The 21352-nt window shown below is 39.5% G+C and overlaps 1 protein-coding gene across 1 annotated transcript in view; it reads left to right on the top strand.

Annotated features, from left to right (window-relative positions):
- The window catches only part of LOC149186782 (U2 small nuclear ribonucleoprotein auxiliary factor-like protein), a 287216-nt gene that overhangs the window by 16736 nt on the left and 249128 nt on the right, over nucleotides 1-21352 (top strand). The window contains exon 2 of the mRNA XM_089411123.1: nucleotides 9233-9353. Coding sequence (XP_089267249.1) covers nucleotides 9233-9353 — 121 coding nt within the window. The remainder of the gene's footprint in view (nucleotides 1-9232; nucleotides 9354-21352) is intronic.

Here is a 21352-nt window from a genome sequence, read left to right as displayed (position 1 = left end):
GAACCAAGAGTGAAGACATAACCGGCAGTAGACTTCCGATCATCAAGGTCACCAGCCCAATCAGAATCAGTGAAACCAACTAACAGAGGAGCTGCTTTGGCACTGTAATGAATCCCAAACTGTATTGTACCTCGAACATAACGAAGTATTCTTTTAGCTGCTTTCCAATGACTTTCACGGGGGTTTTGCATAAAACGAGCAACAAGGCCAACAACAAAGGAAAGATCAGGACGAGTATGGGTTAAATACAAGAGTTTTCCGACAAGTTGACGGTATAAGGTAGCATCAACTTCAGGAGAAGTACAAGAGACTGAAAGTTTGACTCCAGACTGAAAGGGAGAAGGGGCTGGCTTACAGTCTTCCATGTGAAAATGACGAAGAATATCACAAGCATACTTGGACTGGGAAAGGAAAATACCCTCTTGGGATTGCAAGACTTGAAGACCGAGAAAATAGTGTAAGTGTCCTAAGTCTGTCATTTCAAATTTCTTTTTAAGGCTGGACTTCACATGGTTTATAAGGTTGGGATCACTACCAGTAAGAATAAGATCATCAACATAAAGAACAAGGATGATGAGAGAGTTGCCCACTTTCTTGGTGTAGACAGTATTGTCAGAATGACACCTAGAAAAGCCAGATTCTAAAAGAAAGCTATCCATTTTGGCATACCAAGCTCGAGGAGCTTGCTTGAGGCCATAAAGGGATTTCTTAAGGCGACAAACGAGGCTGGAGTCTGTTTGTATGAAGCCAATGGGTTGTTCCATATAGATTTCTTCCTGCAAGTCCCCATGCAAGAAGGCAGATTTAACATCCATTTGATGTACTTCCCATTTTAAAGAGGCAGCAAGGGAAAGAACAAGGCGGATAGAGTTCATTTTGGCAACTGGAGAGAAGGTTTCAGTGTAGTCAATGCCTTCAACCTGTGAAAAGCCCTTAGCAACTAGACGAGCTTTATGTTTGTTAACTTTCCCATCTGGTCCATACTTGGTTCTGTAAACCCATTTGCATCTAACAAGTTTGCGTCCCTTTGGTAGAGGAACAAGATCCCATGTATCATTTGTCATCAATGAATGATATTCTTCATTCATAGCTGTTTCCCAATGTGGATGGCCTGAAGCTTCTGCAAAAGTGTCAGGATCATGATTCACTGGAGCTTGAGCCAGTAAAGAAGAGGCTCTTTCAAACTGAGAACGTGTACGTCGCTGATCTGTAGGATCACCGGCAAGATCACCTGCTGCATCCCGAGTAGCACGGACCCATCTTGGAAGTTGAGGATCCTGAGAAGGTGGGGAAGGATTATCATCCTCGCTTTCATCATCAGAAGAAGAAATGTTCTCAAAGATAGAAGAGATGGGAAGAGGTGGCACATCCGCCGGACTAGGCTCGCAGGCCGATTTATTTTCATCAAATTTTACATCTCTTCTAATGATAACATTTTTGGACTTAAATGGAATAAGTCTATAGCCTTTTACATCTTCAGAATATCCAACAAAAGTACATTTCTCACTCTTAGGTTCTAAGGCTTTATGCTTTTCATCTGGAATATGGGCCCATGCTTCACTTCCAAACACACGAAAGTGACTTACATCTGGTTTAATGGAACTCCAAGCTTCTTCTGGAGTGATATTCTCTAGAACCTTAGTAGGAGTGCGATTGATTATATAATTTGCACAATTAATTGCTTCGGCCCAAAAACTAAGACTGAGTCCTTTAGATTGCAGCATACAATTAGCCATTTCCTTTAAAGTGCGATTTTTCCTTTCAGCTACACCATTTTGTTGTGGAGTGTATGGAACAGTATGTTGCATTTGAATGCCATTTTCGGTACAAAAGGTGATGAATGCATTTTTAACATATTCTCCACCATTATCAGTTCTTAGCTTAAGAATTTGATGTCCAGATTGTTTTTCAACGAATGCTTTGAAGGCCAAAAAGGTGGTAAATACTTCGCTCTTGAGTTTTAAGAAGTATACCCAAGTGCGTCTAGAGAAATCATCAATGAAAGTTAAGAAGTACTTGCAGCCAGAGAATGAAGCAACAGGAAGAGGACCACATAAATCACTGTGCACAAGCTGTAAAGGGGCTGAGGCGTGCCAAGAGGCACGTTTGTCAAAACTGTCCCGATGATGTTTTCCGAGTACACATCCGGAACAAACACCATCTTTGCAAGATACCATAGGAAGACCTGTCACCATGTTTTCTTTACAGAGATGCTGAAGGGAGCGATAGTTTAAGTGACCATACCGCTCATGCCAAAGTTTGCTCACTTCATCATTATGAGCAACAAATACTGAGGGAAGATGGGATGACCCAAAGTTGTGAAACTTATACAACCTTTTGGAATCATCAGCAAGACCAGTAGCTAGAATCTGTTTAGGATCTTTTAGATCCTTGATTACAACATCATGAGGTGAAAATTCAACGATTTTACCTTCACCTGAATGAGTTATCTGATAGACAGATAGAAGGTTGCAGGATAAGTTTGGAACACATAATACATCATTGAACTGACCATTGTCTAGATGAACAGTTCCAGTCCCTACAACATTAAGAGATCTATCATCACCAACATATATATTTTTGGTGTTACAATCATTTAAAGAAGAAAACATGGCTTGGTTTTTGGCCATGTGACAAGAGGCTCCAGAATCAATGAGCCACTCATGAGAATGAGAAGAAGAAGAAGATACATTTAATGCATAACTAGACTGAGATGATTGACGATGACATGCAGAAAATGCCGTTCCGGAAGTTGAAGTTGAAGTAGGCTCCAGATGGATGTTATGTTTCTTCATTGCGGCTTCCAAGGCTTCCATCTTCTTAAAGCATTTAGATTCTAAGTGGCCATCTCGATTACAAAAGTTACAATGTCTTTCAGTCTTCTTCCATTTGTTTTTATTGGGCTTATCATATTGCTGAAATGATCTTTCATCTTGAGGCTGAGTTGGTTTAGGACCATTCCTTTGAGGATAAGACTTCTTAGGATTCTTTGAATTTGGATACTGCTGGGCGGCTAACGCTTTTGTGGAAGAGTTTCCAAGATTAAGAAGACCAAGGTGTAAGAGTTTTTCTTGTTCTCTTATTAAGGAATCACAAAAGGAGTCAAAGGAAGGGGGCTTGTAGTCTTTGCCTTGACAAATGAAAGCTTCCCTGGTAGAATGGAAAGTGGAAACAAATACAGAGTAGGCTGGCCCTAACTTAGTGAGGATGGAATAAATAAGGTTACCATCATCTTTCTTAACTTTAACACCTTCCAAGAGATATCTAAGGTTCTTGAATTTTGACAAGAAATCTTCAATGCAAGAAAAATTATTAGGATCCAAAGTAAGCAGCTCATTTTCAAGTTGATGGGATCTAATTTCATTTTTAATCCCAAAAACTTTAGCAAGTTTTTCTAATGCTTCATGAGGAGTTTCAATTTCTGCAATGTGGAATCTAAGATCAGGAGAAACAGACATTCCTATCAAGCCACGTGCTTGATCTTGTCGATTTTCCCATTTTTCGGCCTTGTCTTCATCTTTGGGTTTCTTCTCTTGGTCTGTGGCTATTCTGAAGAGACCTTTACTTCTAAGTAAATCTCCCATGTAGGCGACCCATTGGAAGTAGTTAGTGCTGTCAAGAATGACTTGGCATGGACTTTCCATTTTTGAAAAACAACTGAAGCTGAAGATGCTGAAAGTGAGTGGTCCAATGGATAGATCTCGAAAAAATAGGCGGTTTTAAAAAAAACGGCTCTGAAAAAGGCTTCCGGATGAAGAAGTTATGGCTTTTTGAAAAAAAATTGTTGACGTTGCCGGCAAAGTGCGCGAATGTGCGGGAATGAAAAAAATCCGCCCCCACAAAATGGAGACTTGAACCCAAGACCTCTACTCTCTTAAAAGGTCTTTGAACCAATTGATCTATACAAAAGATTTGAGAGAGAGAGAGAGAGAGAGAGAGAGAGAGAGAGAGAGAGGGGGGGGGGGGGGGGGGCCTCGATTTGCGTGCTTGCCTTGGGAAGACTCTTTTCCCCTACAAAACACAAAACACAAAACCCAACACGAATATCCAAAGAAAAACGAACCTTACGGCTCGAAGTTAGCTTTAGCCAAAAAACTAGAAATTTTAAAAAAAACTCAAAGTTAGCTTTTAGCCGAAAAACTAAATATTTTTCCTCAATGTTTCTGATTTTCCGAGATCACACTAAGGTGCAGGGAAAAGAGCATACGCATGAGAAAAATCCTTTCTTTCTGTTTCTGATTTGCCCAGATCGCACAGAGTCGCAGGGCAAAGAGCATACGCAGAAATGAAAGGTATAGATCCGGGAAAAAAAAAGGCTAAATAAACCGAAACCGAAATAAGCAGAGAGAAAATGACAGTAAACTGCAAAAAAAAAAACACTGTATACCTCCCGATCTGAAAAATGACGCAGCTAGGGCTACCGGAAACCTTTTCGCGTGAAACGAAAGGGGTTCCTCACTGAAACAGATGCTCCGAATGCAACAGAGCAGTCCTCTCGGCCCGAAAGCAGTCAGAAACAGCAGATCTAGGAAACGACAGCCGCATGCAGTTCTACCGGCTTCAGATTTGGATCACCAACGGACGCGGCCCTCAAATAGCTCTGATACCATGTAGGAATTTACAGGGTAAGTTCCACAGAAGAATACCAAAAGGACACCGCTCACAACTAGATCTCAAATCAATACACCAGTATTTTTGACGTGGTTAAAACCCTCAGAGTGCAAGGAGGGAAACAGTCCACGGCCTGTCCCAACGTGGGTACAGACAATTTATTAATCAAAGAATGAAAATTTACATAAGCTTCTCTCATGCACGGATTACCCGAACAATGACCCTCCATGCGCTTTAAATAGAACTCATGGACCAATCGGGTGTCAAGCCACGGATCAAGTGTCGGTAATACCGAGGTGAGAGTGAACCGTCGGATCACTACATATCGTGACCGTCGGATTGTAAGTTACAAAATGTACAACGGTAAAGAAACACACTTTACCTAACTCTAACCTAACTCTATACTAGACCAAGTTGAACTTAACTATATCCTATGTGTCGGAATATCCTAACAATGGCGGCATGTGAACTTTATTGATTGCTATGGGAGAGGAAGCCGTGGCTTCGCCCCCAATTGGATCATCATCATCATGTGTCATGTGGATGTTGGGATGTGCCTCCTTGTATTCTGTTTCTTCTTCTGGGTTCTCTGTGTGTTGCCAGCCTCTTGGTTTTTTTGCTTGTTTCTTGTTCCTTTTGTTTTCTCTTTTGACTTGAGGACAGTTATTACGGAGGTGACCTGTCTGTTGACAGCCTCGGCACCTGAAGGCCGTGTTTTCGTAATCTAGTGGTTGTTTCCACTGGGAGTTGTTATGGATCAGAATGATGCTGTCAGGAAGCCCTTGACTGAGGTCAACTTCGACACAGATTCTGGCAAAAGTATGTATGCATCTAGCAATTCTTTCCACATCTTGCTTGATGTATTTGCCTATTGCATTCCCCATTGCTTCAAAAACTTTGGGAAGCCAAAAATGAAGCGGGAGGTTATGTAACCTGACCCAGACCGACATTTTGGAGACCACCATAGAGGAGGGGTCAAAACCCGGAAACCAGGGGGTCGTGAAGAGTCCTGCATTGCCCCAGAACCATGGCCCCTCATGGAGGACATGGTCTTTTTCCTCAACTGAGTCGAATTTTACAATAAAAAATCCTTTGGAGCATAAATGGATGTCACAGTTTGGTGACCATGTGGAAAAGATCCAATGCCGTAAAGCATCTGTTTTAGGCCAAAAGCCATTGAATCTACAAATGACTGCCAAGGAAGAGAAATCAGCATGAAAGTTGTTTACCTCAGGCAGATCGATTGTCAAAACTGGTGTCTGCTTACTTTGCTCCACTATATAAGGACCAGGCAGATCTTGTGGTGGTGCTTGCTTGTTGGTGGTATCCCCTTTTCCTTTGACAGCATCCTTGAACGAACCTGTGCCCTTTGAGCTAGATCTGAAACTTCCACCTCTCAGCCTCATACTCAGAAAAATAGTTGAATCTCTCACTATTCCATAGTGCTGCACTGTAAATTTTTCCTGTAAAATGTGTCCTGCATAAACCAAGCTCAGCAGGCTTGCTGATATGCCGAATAATTCTTGTATTTCGTCCTTTAAGTTTTTTATCAGCATCCCTGTTCTTATTTGCTTGCAGATCGTGTTCCCTGACAGGGTTCTGATGAAGATTTGTATCACTTCAAGACCGGAATCCTTTATTGCTAATTTTGTTTTTTGCCTGGATCCTTCTGCTAGTTGATTCTCCAGTACAGGAAGGGGAACTGGCTTGCCATGGTCGATTCTCCGGCATTCATTTAAAGTATCTGGAGGACCTGTAAGAATCAGGGAGACCCGGACCTCTCGACGAAAGGAGATCTTGGAGAGGGGAGTCCAGAGCATAAATTTCCTCGCTGCCGAGATGGCAACTACCCAAGTCTGCGCGAAGGTGAACAGGGGAGCCTCAAACCGCAGGGAACCCAGACCCAAGCTCCCGCCCCATACTTGGTCTTCAACCAAACTTTTAAAAGACTGCCAGAAAGCGGCAGATCGGGCCCGCGGCATACCGAAGGGGGGCAGAGGAACAGTCAGCCGCATCTTTTTCCTATAGACGCAGACAAAGCTGCCTAGCCAGGGCGAGACACCCGCGGAGGAGAGCACAACTACCCGAAACTGGGTAGGGTCCGGTTGCTTTGAACCAAAACGCCCAGGGCAATGAGGAAAGGTGCCCAGATCCGCCCTGAGAAAAACGACCTGAGCCAAGAAGGGAGAGAAAACCTCCGGTCTCTGTTTGCTTTGATTCAAACCATGATACTCCTTTCCAGCAAAGGATCCGGGCCAAAACCAAAGGGGAGAATCGAGCTCTGTGAACCCAGCGGCCAGGCACCAAGCAGTTCCAAAACAAATCTGATCTTTGGGAGCAGCGGCGACACAGAGCAGACCTTCTGAAACCCTAATCACTTGAGCACCCGCCATCGCTATTTTTCCCTCAACTAATATATTCCTTAATATATCATCATATGCCATTGACTATAGTTTGGAAACTTTTTCTTGGCACATTGACCTGAGGATATTTCATTTCACATGCTATTTCTCAAACCCTAGGTGTAGGTGCTTAATTAGGCCTTTCTAGAAGATGCAAATTGCCCTTTTTCCATTGGTTGAGCCTTGTACTTAAGAAGAGCCATTGCTTGGTAGTCTTTTATGTCACCTCGAACCTTTAAGCCTAGAATATCTCTTGTAGATGACCTATATATCGGGAAGCCTCCCATTGGTGAAAGTCCATAAAGAGCAATGGGTAGTGGTTGTGGTGACAGTGGGCCACACCTTATTGTTGTCACTTAGTCCAGTGCTTGCTTTGCAGAGAACAACTCTAGAAGACCTGCTAGATCTTGAGGCAACACTACCCAATGTGGTGGAGAATATATTAGTGCAGAGAAGTCTTCTTTGGCTCTGTAGGAGTTGGTCTAAAGAATGGGGACTTGTGCCAAGGTGATAGTGGGCACTTGTCTTGTGTGGTGCCACCTTAGCATCTTGTAAGTGTTGTGTAACTAGGTTCGATCTTCATAAATATGAAATGTACTTTTGATTCTTGTATATTATAAAATGAAAGAAAAATTATTATTGTTTTTTTTGAATCATGGGTTTCATGTTCAAGGTCTTTTATTTTAGAGTTCAGACACCCATTGAGTGGTTCTAGGGTTTGTCCTAGGTCAAGAAGTCAAAAAGAGTCATTGTCATATGTTTAAGACACCATTGGGCACAATGTAACTTGTAAAAATAATTATTTGTGTGTTTAAAAGTGTCAAAATACCCTCCAAGACCAAGTCGGCCTGCCAGCTAAGAAGTTGGCCTAATTTGAGGTAATTCGTCCACCTTGGAAGCCTATATATGGGAGGGAACTTGACTTCTTATGTACACAATTCATTCTCTCATCAAGCAAGCAAAGGAGAAGAAGAAAGAGGCTAGTGAAGGAAAAAGAAGGACGAAGAGCAAGTGATTGGGTAATTTCTCTCTCTCTCTTCACACGTGCGAAGGAAGGAGACTAGGGTTTTTGCTCCTGGGTTAAGGTTTTGCTACTGGAGGATCAAACTTGGAGAAAGTGTAGAAAGAAGGTCAAAGGAAGGTTCATTGGGTTATCCTCTAGCCCTAGAAGAAGGAGAAAGTCAAGCAAACGTATCAAGAAATCTTGGAAGCCTGAAATAAGCTCATGTGTGTGGAAGCAACTGTTGCTAGGAGGGCCGAAAATTTCAGACCTATAGTAGAGGCCAAAATTCTGTTGCTGGGGGTTGTAGTTGTGCTACAGGAAGAGATTTGTCTGGGTTTGACTTGGACAAGGACAACACATCATCAAGAAGGTCGGACTTGGTCTTGGAGAGGTATTGGCCTTGGTTTAGAGGTCTTGGAATTCGTCAATTGAAGAATCTATAAGAACAAAAGAGATTTGTGGGTTTTCCTCTCTAGTGGAGAGATTTTGGCCTTGACTTGCAGCTTATATCCTGTGTTCTTGTGTACTGTTGATTTTCTTGTTTTGGTAACTGCTTGATGATAAGAATAACATAATAATACAAGACGAAGCTAATAAGTAAGAAAAAGTAAAACGACATCACAAGCAATTATCAAGCTAAAGAGAAATCATCCTAACTATTACCCTTTAGATTTCTCAACAGTAAGGACTTTAATGAAACTTCTAGTTTGGACAGTAATAGTTCCAAAATAATTTGTTAAGAAAGTGCGATGACATGTTTATTCTCAATTATATTCCTCAAGAATTGAAATTGAACTATATTCCCACTTGAAGGAATCAAATGAATTTATATTTGTTACAATACTAAATATGAGGCTACCCTCTAAGTATGCTTAGTATAGCTAAAGTTTTTACGTTTCTTATATGGCTTATATCCATATATGGTATTTTTATAGGAAGCATTAGATCACAGTACCTTTAAGCGAGGTTATTCAACTTACCTTTTAATTTTAAGTGCGAGTCCTTTAACTCTTACTTTCCTTCCTTTAGGGACCTTTATTTAACATGGAAAACACAGGAAGTTTTGAATATAAATGCAACATTTATTCTTATTCCCGAATCATTTCATATCAGTTATCCTCAAATATTGAATGATGTGGTCAATCTTTGGAAAAATATATTTCATTATTGTTTTTCACATTCTCATATATTTACTACTTGTTTTGTCTTGTTGTAGAGGGATGAAGTTGGAATTGGTGGATCATGGCATGATTTTTTGAGCTATCTTGAAGCTGCATTTTCATCAGACAATGTTAGAGTTGTTCTTGGAGGGCCTGCTAGTTCCATCGGTGGTTATGGTGTGTCCTTTTTCTGGTTTAAACTGATATTTATGAAAGAAATTCCTGCCCTCCTTGTTGAAGAAGTAAAATGTTTCAAAGAAGAAAAATTTGAAGAAATTCCAATCAACTGGTTCTCTGAAAAAATTAAGCTAATGGGGAATCTTGATGAAGTTGAAGAAAAATTTCAAGCAATCTAAGCAACTGGTTTTCTGGAAAACTTAAACTAATGGGGATTCTCTATGAAATTTCTTTTATTATATTTAAAGATTTTATAAAGCCTTCATATCTGATGTGTATGTTATTTGTTGTATTTGGTCAATTTTAAATTGCAAATAGAATCATTCTAGAGTTGTGAAATATGCCCAACTCTGTAATAACTACAGCCAAGCTATTGGCAAAGAACAATTTTCAGATTCAACACTTTTGAAAACCTCAATCTGGGAGCTATTAAGACATTAAACTAACTACAAGTAGGGCTTTTGTTATGTCATGAATGGGTGCACGTGGTGGTGCGGTGTTGTATTAATAACACTATGATGCATGGAATGTTAAAAACTAAAATATGTCAAAGGAAGTTTCTGCCCTCTTTGTTATCGAGGATAAATGTTACAAGAAGAGAAATTCGAAGCAATTCTAAGGAACTGGTTTTTTGGAAAACTTAGAGAATTTCTATGAAGTTGAAGAAAAATTTGAAGCAATTCCAAGCAACTGTTTTTCTGGAAAACTTAAGCCAATGGGGAATCTGGGGAATCTCTATGAAGTTGATGTTATTATACATAAATTACTATAAAGCCTTCATATCTAATGTGTGTACTAATTATTTATTGTATTTGGTTGAGTTTAAATTACAAATATAATCATTTTGAAGTTGTGAAGTGTTGGTAAACACAACTCTGTAATAGGTACAGTCAAGTTATTTGTAAAGAACAATTTTCAAGTTCAACACTTTTTAAAACCTCAAGCTGGGAGTTACGACAACATTAGACTAATTACATAGGCGTCATGTCATGAATAGTTGCTGGTGGTGGTGCAATGTTGTCTTGATAACTTACGATGTATTGAATGTATACAAGTTGCCCTTCAGCTAAGGGATGGATTTGATATCTACAATTAAACAAATTGCAAAAATCACTTAGCAATGAAAGATGATTTCACTTTAGTTTTCAACTTTGGATGTCTTTGATTTACGGTTCATGATGCCCGTTGAAAAGAATGACAGTGGGCCTGTTACCACAAAATCTAGCAGGCCTTGGAGAGGGAAACCTACAAGACAAGAGCTAGACAAAGTGCTAACAATGGGGTAGAGGCCCAATGTCACCTCAGCCAAAACCCCTTGCTTTTTAAGGATTTTCATCGATGGGAGAAGTCCCGATAAAGGAGGAATCACTTAAAATGGATATGCTAATGATAAGGTACACCCCACTAGTCCTCATTCAAGATGGAGGCACAACAATGGTATAAGGCTTCAAAGAAGCAAATCACTATCAAAGAAAAACCCTAGAAATCAAGGCTCAAGACCTAGGGAGGTTTTCAATGATAATAGGTATTCACAAGGTCGAGGATTGAGGGAAAGGGTTTCTTACAATTATATTCAGCTAATCCAAGGCTCATGAAACCCTTAAGAAAGTCCTCAAGTTGAGGGGAAAAGAAACTAGGGTTTCCCTCTTAGAGCAACCACTAGGGCAAGAGATTTTATGGATGAAATTTGAGTGGATGCCCACCAAATTGATAGGCTAGGTAGACTAGACCTATCTCTTGATGTTTAGGCTCTCAAATCACCAAAAAGCCTCTTCCCTAAAATTTCGCCATAAGCCCTAGATTTTCGCCCTATCCTTAAAACGACTGGTTTGAGAAGAGAAAATTATGGATAAAATTTATGGCTGATCATCAAGTGATTGGATTGGTGCCTTGGTCTTATGGGTATATGGAGTCAAGGATGTGCCAGAGAAGCCTAATTCCCTTTTAAGGATGTCAAAATTTGATGCCCTAGCTATCAAAATTTAAACAATTACCTACTTAATGGAATAATGGATTTTGATGGAGAATAACAACTACTTCACTAAGAACATTCATTACATGTTACAATGATTAATGCATACAACGTTCATCTAGATATTCTTTGATAAATTGATTTTCAACAAATTAGGGCATAAAATTTTAACCTAGAATCAATAGGTCCATGCATTAGACATTCAAGAAAAATATATTACACAAATAGGTTCCACTTATCCTTCCATTAGATTAAGAAATAGCTCCAAAGAATGTCAAAATCAGCTTCAATACATCAACATGCATCCAAGTATCTCCAAAATCACCCACAAGAAGCAAGTGTAGATTCTCTAAGAGGGGTTCGAAATTCACAAGTTTGATGATGAGAGATGGAATGTTCTCTCTCCAATATATACATGTCCAGTGATCTCTAACTTTAGCCTAAATCTCCTCAAGTAATAAAATAATGGGCTAACACTAAGTTAGGTTACAAGCCAACCTCATAGCTAATGTAAAAACATAACAATTAACCCACAGAGAGGCTGAAATGCTGATTTCATGCATGTGTAGGCCCTTCTAGGGCATGTGTTGGGCTCCTCTAGTGCCAAAGTGAGTGTAGAGGGCTCCATAAATCATGATATGGGGGTTGGCCCTTGAATCTTCGTGCAAATCATCCTGTGGACCCCAGTTTTGTGTTTGGGGCACAAATTGGGTCTCATGGGTCTCCTCGTGATAGATTAGCTTGATTTTGCTCTGATGTTGAGGGATGTGAGAATGGTGCTAGCCCTCCCATGTCTCAAGGGGTGAGACAAACCTCATCTGGGCCTGGGATCAATCACCAAACCCTGTGTACACTGCTAAGCCGACTGGGGCACTCTAGTCCAAGTGCATCATCTCATGAATAATGTGGGGCAAAGTGCAAACTGCTGGTGGTGTTGTAGGTTCCCATGGAATGGAATGATGCTCTACAAGCAATAAGAGTCCCATGGCTTTCAACGCTTCACCTGTAGGGTGTCATAATGCTCCTATACTGGACTTGGGCCCCTGCTAAGTTGCCTAGCCCATGATGAGGGTTGACAGGTCCCTGGTACATCCTTTAATCAATAGCTGGCATGTGAATAATCATGGAACAAAAGGGGGATAAAGGGGTCTTAGAGCCATATGCCATAGTCAAAGGGGTAGCAATGATGGGAAAATGCACATTCTGGGCATACAAATGTGAGGAGGGAGCAATCATGAATGCATGCGTTACCCCAACCTTTGTTTTTCTACCCCTCTTATTGTCTTTAGTCTTTTCTTGATTTTTCTTTGTATTATTGCTTAAGTTCTAGGAAATGAGAGCTTGTTATGTATAATGTGTAGCAGTGGTTACCCCCTTAGTGGTGGGGCAGTTGTGAAAATTCTATCAGTGCAGCAACTGATTTACTTTTCCTACTTATTTCATCATAAGTTATTCATGAAATTACTTCAACAAACATTAAAATAAATACTGCTGCAGATATCACACCGTAATACAGAAACAAACATATGCACACATTGACACAATTATTTTGGACTATTGTCCCCGAAAAAACCCAATGTGGGAAAACCGGTGCAGCAAGGGAGGATTTTATTATTCAACAATTTTCTAGTACAACAAGGTACCAAACTGGCTTACCCACAGATAGACAAATTTCCAGCACTTCTTTCGAACTCAGTGTAGGCCCTACTGACCTTTGCATCAGCCTGAAACCCTCTGCGTCAACCAACTGAGGCTCTGCGCAGCCTCTCTGGCCTTTTGCGTCACTCTTGCAGCCTCTGCGTGGCTTCCTCTGGCCCTGTGTCTACCTTTTCTGCCTCTGCGCTGATCTCCCGTCTTTCTATTCTGTACTTGCTGTCTCCTGACTGCTCTCCAAACCACTGGTTCAATTTCTCAGCAACCCCACTCCGGAAATTGAATTGACTGGTCACCCTCAGTGTGTTCTCCAAGTGGCCCTCAAACCTCCTCTTATACTTTTCTTGTTGACAAATCAACGGCCGAGATTAAGTCCCTAATCAACGGCTAAGATTAGATCTAGCTTGATCCATGTCTTTTGGACCATTCTAACACAGTTTCATATTAATACACATTAATATTTTATTTTTCCTAAGTTTAGACTGAGGGACTCCATTAAAAACATTAATTATTTTAATATCTCCTGAACTGTTTAGAATCTGCCCAAACCCTTTTTGGGTATTGGAGATCTCATGTGCCCCAACCTCTCCACCAAATTTCGTGGCTAGAGCACATCCACTGCTACCCCAAATCAACAATAGTTCATTGTCCACTAGGGGTTGGGACATGTAAGGGTTGCTTTTTAGTGATGTAATAGGGCAACATTGGCCCCAGGAATCGGGTGATGGCCATAATGATATGGGATAGAGCTCATGCTTGGCTTTTGCCCGCGTGCTAATATTATTGTCCTAGCCATCTTTTGCTTTTTTATAATTTTTCTTCTTTTGTTTCTTGCTCGTGGCCATGATATGCTTTCTACTTTTATTTTAGCTGCATCAACCTTTAGGGGCAAAGTTCTAGTCCCAACCAGATATGTGGACAAGGGGAGGGGGTGTGCTAGAATGTAGTGGACCCATGTTCATGTGGACCAAAGATGTGAGATGAAGTATAGGGCTCGTAATGTATGGAGGGAAGTGATAAAGATGGAATGAGGAAATCAAGACCACGCTATCTCAATTGGTGCTTCCCAAGTAGTGCCCTTCCTAAAGCCATTGGTGCTTCCCAAGTAGTGTCCTTCTTAAAGCCATGGGCCATTAGGGGAGGTCCCATTGGACTAGGACTGAAGATTAACCCTCCCATTTAATGTGAGGGAACAAAACCACGGTCAAACCCTTCATTCTTCCAAGTCACCCCATAATCCATGTCAAATGCCCAAATGAAAAACAAGCATAAGCACTTGATTCATAATGAATAACACACCTTTTGGATCGGATTGTTAACTTGTGCTCTTGACAGATGGGTGAGGAAACATATGGCTGATGCAGTCAACAGAGATAAAACGACACATCATATCGGGTACAAGGAGGCTATTAGGAGCTGCTGGCTACTAGTTGAAAGAAGATAATTAGGAGAAAAATTATCTTAGGGGTACCCTCTTTTGGTGGGTAATAGGGCCCAAAGAAAATATTGTTTGAGAATGTAATTACTTTTTGAGGTTTGAACATTGGTCAAGTTGCATTGCTCTGTCATAATGACATCCAATGATTAAGATATATTGCTCATGTGATGATAACATCGAATGGTCAAGATGCATTGCTAATGTCATAATGACATCCATTGTTCAAGAGGCATTGCTTATGCCATGGTAATGTCAAAAGAGACAAACTTGGATATTGTGACATCTAACCACGTTGTGGGTTTTTCTGATGTTTAAAACAGTTTGAGATTGAATTTTGAGCAGCCATTTGTGTTTCTCTAATTGTGTTGTCCTCTGAAGATTCTGTTTCAATAAGGTTCTTATGGTTGGATTTATTTATGGTTAAACATTCGGGTATATATTGTTCTTTGAGCAAGCCTTGCTAAGTGTTTGTATGTGTCATGTTTTGGTGAAAAGAGGTATGCATGCAACTCTTAGCTAGAGGATATCTATTGATCATAAGATGCTAAAGAGCTTAATTATTACTGCTTTAGTACTGCTAAGGAAGAGGATATGAGACATCTCTTTATACACCTATCTAAATTTATTTTCTCTTTTTTTTTGTAAATAATTTTCTATTAATATAAGATACATTCTAAAAATAAATAAGTGTTTGTGTGTGTAACCATTCTTTTTGACTGGTACCTATTATCTTTGAAACTATCACTTCTTGAGATAATGTCCTAAAGCTCAAGGAAGGCCTTGGAGGAACTAGGAGAGGTGTCAATGTCACCTCACAAACCTTCTTCACACTTTAGACCAACTCTCCTTTGGGTTAGGAGGGCTTCCCTAATGAGTGCTCTCCTCCTGTCGCCAATCATCCAGAACGCAATTCTTTTCCAGGCGTAAGTCAGGTTTCGCATGACAACAACCTGGCTGTGGGTAACTCTCTGTCGATGCCATCTTCAGGTTCCAAGCCAGCGCTGAAGGTTTCTGATCTGGGGTTTTAATCTACGCTTTCACCTATTGATATCTCCGCTTCCTCGTTGCGTAGAAGGACCTCGAAACCAGGGTTGATTTGGCAGGCCGGTTTGGTGTGGTCAGCGAGGACTCTGATCCGGTGGTTTTGAGTACGCGTGCTCCTAATGATAGCTCCGGTTCCTCGATGCGTAGAAGGACCTCGAAAGTTGATTTGGCAGGCCAGTTTGGTGTGGTCAGCGAGGGTTCTGATCCGGTGGTTTTGAGTACGCTGTCACCTAATGATAGCTCCACTTCCTCGGTGCATAGCAAGACCTCGGAGCCCGGAGTTGATTTGGCAGGCTGGTCTGGTGTGGTCAGCGAGGGTTCGATCCCCTTTCCTGCCCTTCTTTCTTTGTTAGTGATCCTACGTGTAATTTATTATCATATAATAATATTAATAATATTTATATTAATTATAATAATAATAATATGAATAATAATAATAACATTAATAATAATAATAATAATAATAATATGAATAATAATAATAACATTAATAATAATAATAATAATAATATGAATAATAATAATATGAATAATAATAATATGAATAATAATAATAACATTAATAATAATAATAATAATAATAATTATTGTATTAATAATAATATTAATAATTTTAACAATAATAATAATAATAATAATAATAATAATAAATTCATTAATAATAATAATAATAATTTGATGGTCGAGATTAATAAGGATTCAGTGTTTAATACAAACATTTCTAACATGGAAAATAATAAGAATAATAGTACTAATGGTATTAATAATTTGTTATATACCTAGGGGGGATAATATGGGGTACCAAGGGAGGTACCCAAGATAATAATGTAATAATGGATGGGCCATAGTAATAAATAAGGTGGTTAACCCATATCATGTAAGGGACCACAAGTAGTTAGTAATAATGTAATGGGCCCATGGTATTAGTTTGATGGTACGAGGGAACCATGGTAATGACCCATGGTATTGTATGTATGAGGCCTATATAGAGGCTAGAGACTATATGTCAAGGAATTGTGTCAAGGATTATTGTATGAATAGGCATATGGCTTGTGGAGTGTTCTCCTTCCTTAAGGAGTGATTGTATGGTGTTGCCCTACCTTAAGGGTTTGATCAATAAAGAATCATTTCATATTATTTCTGGGTTTATTTGCATTGTCTTATATTTTTATATCAGATCTATAATATTTCTGGGTTAGATCTATAACAAGTGGTATCAGAGCTATAACATAATCTTTACCTTTCTTCTCATTCTAATAATAGGGTTATAAATCTTTCCAGTTTCTCCTTTCCCCCTTTTGTTTTTAAAGTTTTGGGTAAAGGTTTAAATTTTGCCTTAGCCCCTAAGAAAATCCCTGTGGATGATATCATTTGTGACATAGAGTTTGGGATCAGAGGTTTACCTGATAGGATCAAGGATACTATTAGGCAAGATTGTGCGGTTGTCTTGAGAAAGGCTAAGCCCCCTAAGAGCAACCTTAGCAAGGATGAATTAGTAGCTCTCAGATCCTTAAACCAGAACAAGGATATCATTGTTCTAAAGGCAGACAAGGGTGGTGCTACCGTAATTCTTAACAAGGTTGATTACCGCAGCAAGATGTTGGATCATCTTCATAATAGTGGTAGCCACAAAAAGCTTCATAAAAATCCTTTAAAGAAGGTTGCTAGGAATGTGGCCCTTGCCATTAAATCCATTAGCTCAATGAGTTCCCTGCACCATAAACTCATTGAGAGCAACCCTATCACTCCTAGAATCTATGGTCTCCCCAAGATTCACAAGGAAGGAGCTCCCTTAAGGCCCATTGTCAACACCATTGGAGGTCCTACCTACCTTCTTGCTAAGTTCCTTCCGTTAAAGCTCAAGCCCTTAGTTGGTCGTACGGAGTCCTTCATAAAAGACTCTGCTTCCTTTATTGATGAACTCAAGGACATTAAGCTTGACCCTGGGGACATTCTTGTTAGTTTTGATGTTGTTTCCCTGTTCACTTGCATCTCTATTAATGAGGCCATGGAGGTGATCTACCGCCTAACAGATCCTGACACTACCAAGTTAGTTGAGATCTGTCTCACTTCTACTTTTTTCAGTTTTGAGGGAGAGTTCTTCGAGCAAACCTGCGGGGTTTCCATGGGCTCACCCCTTTCCCCTGTCGTTGCTAATCTTTTTATGGAAGATTTTGAGTCCAAGGCTCTAAACTCTTCCCGATTCTTGCCTAAGCTTTGGAAAAGGTATGTGGATGACACCAATGTTATCTGGTCTCACGGCCAAGAAGAATTAGATCTCTTCTTCGATCATCTCAACAATCAATCCTCAGCCATTAAGTTCACTAAGGAGCAGGAAGTTGATGGTTGCCTTCCGTTCCTCGATATTCTTATTTCTAAGAATAGTGATGGTTCCTTTGCCCACCAAGTTTTTCGGAAGAAAACGCATACAGAGCAGTATCTTCATGCCAGTTCCCACCATTTCCCGGCTCAAAAGATGGGTGTTCTCAATACCCTTGCTACTCGGGCCCTAAGGATCTCGGATAAGAAGAGTTTTGAGAAAGAAAAATCCCATCTCCTTGATGTCTTTGTTGAGAATGGTTATAGTAGATACATGGGTCAGAAGGCTTTCCTTAAAGCTACCAAGAATTCTCTGACTAAAAGGGAACTGAAGGAACGGATTCCAGGTGTCCATCTTCCGTATGTTCAGGGGACCACTGATAAGATTGGAAGGATTCTCAGGATGCATAGTGTCCCTGTGACCTTTAGGCCCCTGAACACCATTCGTATGTCCCTCAGATCAGTGAAGGATCCTATCGACCCTAAAGATATGAAAGGTGTGTATATGATCCCCTGTTCCTGTGGGACCCCCTATATTGGGGAGACTGGTCGCTCCATTAATCAAAGGATTAGTGAGCATGCAACGGACCTTAAGCATAGGCGAACTAAGTCTTCCGCTTTAGCTGAACATGCTGAGAAAACCAATCATCATGTTTGTATTGAGGAGGCTAGTGTTATTGCTAAGGTTTCGCACTTCCATCATCGGAAATTTAGGGAAGCGCTTGAGATTGAAAAGAGGCCGAGCAATCTCAATAGAGAAGATGGCTGGAAAATCAGTAGGTGTTGGGTCCCAGCACTCTCTTCCTAGTCATTTTTTCTGCCCCCTTCCTTTTTTTTTTATATTCCATCTACTTTCTTAATTAATTTATTATTATTATTATAACCATCTACTTTCTTAACTAATTTATTATTTATTTATTTATTTTTATTAGATATTTAGATCAACTTAATAGTTTTTTTTTAATATGTTAACTTAATGTTAGTTTCTCATTTTTATTTATTTTTATCTATTTTTTTTTTAGTTGTCTTAATATTATTTTTCTCGTTATTTTTATTTTTATTTTATTTTATTTATTTATTTTATATATATATATATATTTTAACCATCTAATTTCTTATTTATTTATTTACTTTTTTACATTTATTTTATTTTTATTATTTATTTATTTTTTCTAACTAACTTGTATCTTAACAACCTATTTATATATACATATAATTTATTCATATATTATAAGAAAGGTCCTTTATATAACTAATTTCCATTTAAATACTAAATAACTTATAATTTTTAATTATTTATTAATACCTTTTTAACTAACTATTAACACAAATTAAAATTATTTTATATATTTATATATTTTTATATATATTTTAAGGGATTGGTCACCTAATATAACTTATTTCCCTTAAATTATTAAAAAAGTTTTGACCCCGGTCCAATAGTCAAAATTAGTTGTTGGTCAAGTTAGCCATTGGAGGCTCTGCTCAGTGTATTTAACATGCTAAGCTGGATCTGTTTCTTCAACTTGTCCTGACGATGAACCACACTGGTTGGTTTGAAACGCGTCGACAAATGGTATTTCATGTGATTTTCGCCGAAAAATCTCTCGTAAACTTGATATGGATCACAGAAGCCTCAACTCTACAATAGAATAGGACCGCTAGAACTCAAGTGATGGAGTTCGAAGTAAAATGAAGAGTTAGCTCTAGCAAAACAAATTGATAAATATTAAGAAGTAAGATGGATGAGTGGATGAAGACTAGTGTCTTTTGATCGGTTATATAAGGTCAAATCAAGGTTCATGGGACGTTGTCCTAGTGAGGAAAGGATGATAATTGAGGTTGAAATGTACAAGCTACAAAGGCCCTTTCCTTGCTGTCCCACGTTGCTGAAATCCAACTAGAGAGATCACAGAGGTAGATGAACTCCAACACTTACGAATTTCTTAGAATGAAATGCGTGTGCATTCAATCAATCATATAGAAATAATGTTGGAAATATTGAGAAGGGGGTTGAATGAGTATTTCTTTTACAATTGTTATTTTTATGCGAGTTAAGATCACTTATAAACAGAACACAAAATGTATAACAAAAGAACCACAACTTTATTAGTAAGAACAACGAGGACTCCAATCCTCTTTTACAATAATCAAATTCCAAATTGTGCAATAATTCTTCAGGGATCCGACCCTAGATGAAGACTCCAATCTTCAAATCAAGGAGGCTCTAACCTATACTTCACCAAACTGTTGATTTGGGGTATCATCGGATGTGCTCTAGCCATGAAAATTGGTGGAGAGGCTAAAGCACATGAGATCTCCAAGACCCAGAAATGGTTTGGACAGGTTGTACTTGGTTTGAGAGATATTAAAATAATTAATATTTTTAATGGAGTTCCTAGTCTAAACTTAGGAAAAATAAAATATTAATGGGTATTAATATAAAACTGGGTTAGAAAGTTCCAAAAGTCATGGATTAAGCCAAATCTAATCTTAGTCGTTAATTAGAGATTTAATCTCGGCTGTTGAAGGACCAACGGGAAAAGTATAAGAGGAGACTTGAGGGTCAGTTGGAGGATACACCAGAGTGATCAGTAATTCATTTTGCTAGAGCGGGGTTGCTAGGAAAAAGTGAATCAGTGATCAGCAGCGAGGGGCAGTGAGTACTGGACAGAGAGGCAGAGATAGTACTGAGAGACCAACGCAGAGGTAGGGAGAGCAAGAGTAGCAACCAGTTCAGGCCATGCAGAGCCCAACATAGACAACATAGAGGCCAGAGGGACTGCGTCATCCACGCAGATGCTGCTAGAGTGACGTAGAGGGTCCCAGAGGCTGCGTAGTGTCTCAGAGGGCTGACACAGAGGGTCCTGGGGCTGACGCAGGTCAGCAGGACGCTGACACAAAGGCCAGAAGGGCCAACGCTGAGCGTTAGTTGTGTCGGAGAGGGTTTCGTGGGATAAGTTTTCTAAATACCTGTTTCTGAATATAAAGGTATTGCTGTCGTGTATTTTTTCTCTGTCGGGTGAGCCGGTTAGGCACCCAGTTGTACTCAAGGAAATATTGCATAATAATAAACCCTCATAATAGCTGCACCGGTTTTCCTGCATTGGATTTTTCTGGGGACATTTGTCCAAATAACGGTGTCACTTGTGTGTTTGTTTTCTTTCAGTTGTTGATCTGTAGATGTTGTGACTATATTGTGTTTATTTCGGTATTTAAATGTTTTAAATAACTTGTTCGAATTTAAACAAGTAGAAGAAATAAACCAACATAATACAAATTAATTTTCTAATGGATAGAATTAGAAAATTCAACACAAACACCAACTTGGTCTTCTTGAGGACTCCATTTCTCTCTAGTGCCTCAGGCTCCAACTTGGTCTTCTTAAGGACTCCAATCCTCTAGGGCTCCATCCCTTTGCTTCTATTCTTCAAGGTGGGTTCAATAGTTCTTCAAGGCTTCCGATATTTTCTGCGACGAGCATTGAATGATCTTCTTTAATAAGGCTCCAAAAATGTCTTCAAGTGGTCTACAAGATTATGTTCAAAATATCTGCAAGATGTCTTCAATGGG

This window comes from Pinus tabuliformis, chromosome 3_1 (genome assembly GCF_031772625.1).
Source record: "Pinus tabuliformis cultivar Carrire ecotype Pingquan chromosome 3_1, CPIR1, whole genome shotgun sequence".
NCBI classification, from domain to species: Eukaryota; Viridiplantae; Streptophyta; class Pinopsida; order Pinales; family Pinaceae; genus Pinus; species Pinus tabuliformis.
The sequence above is the reverse complement of the archived record's forward strand: the minus strand, read 5'-3'. Positions and strand labels throughout refer to the sequence as shown.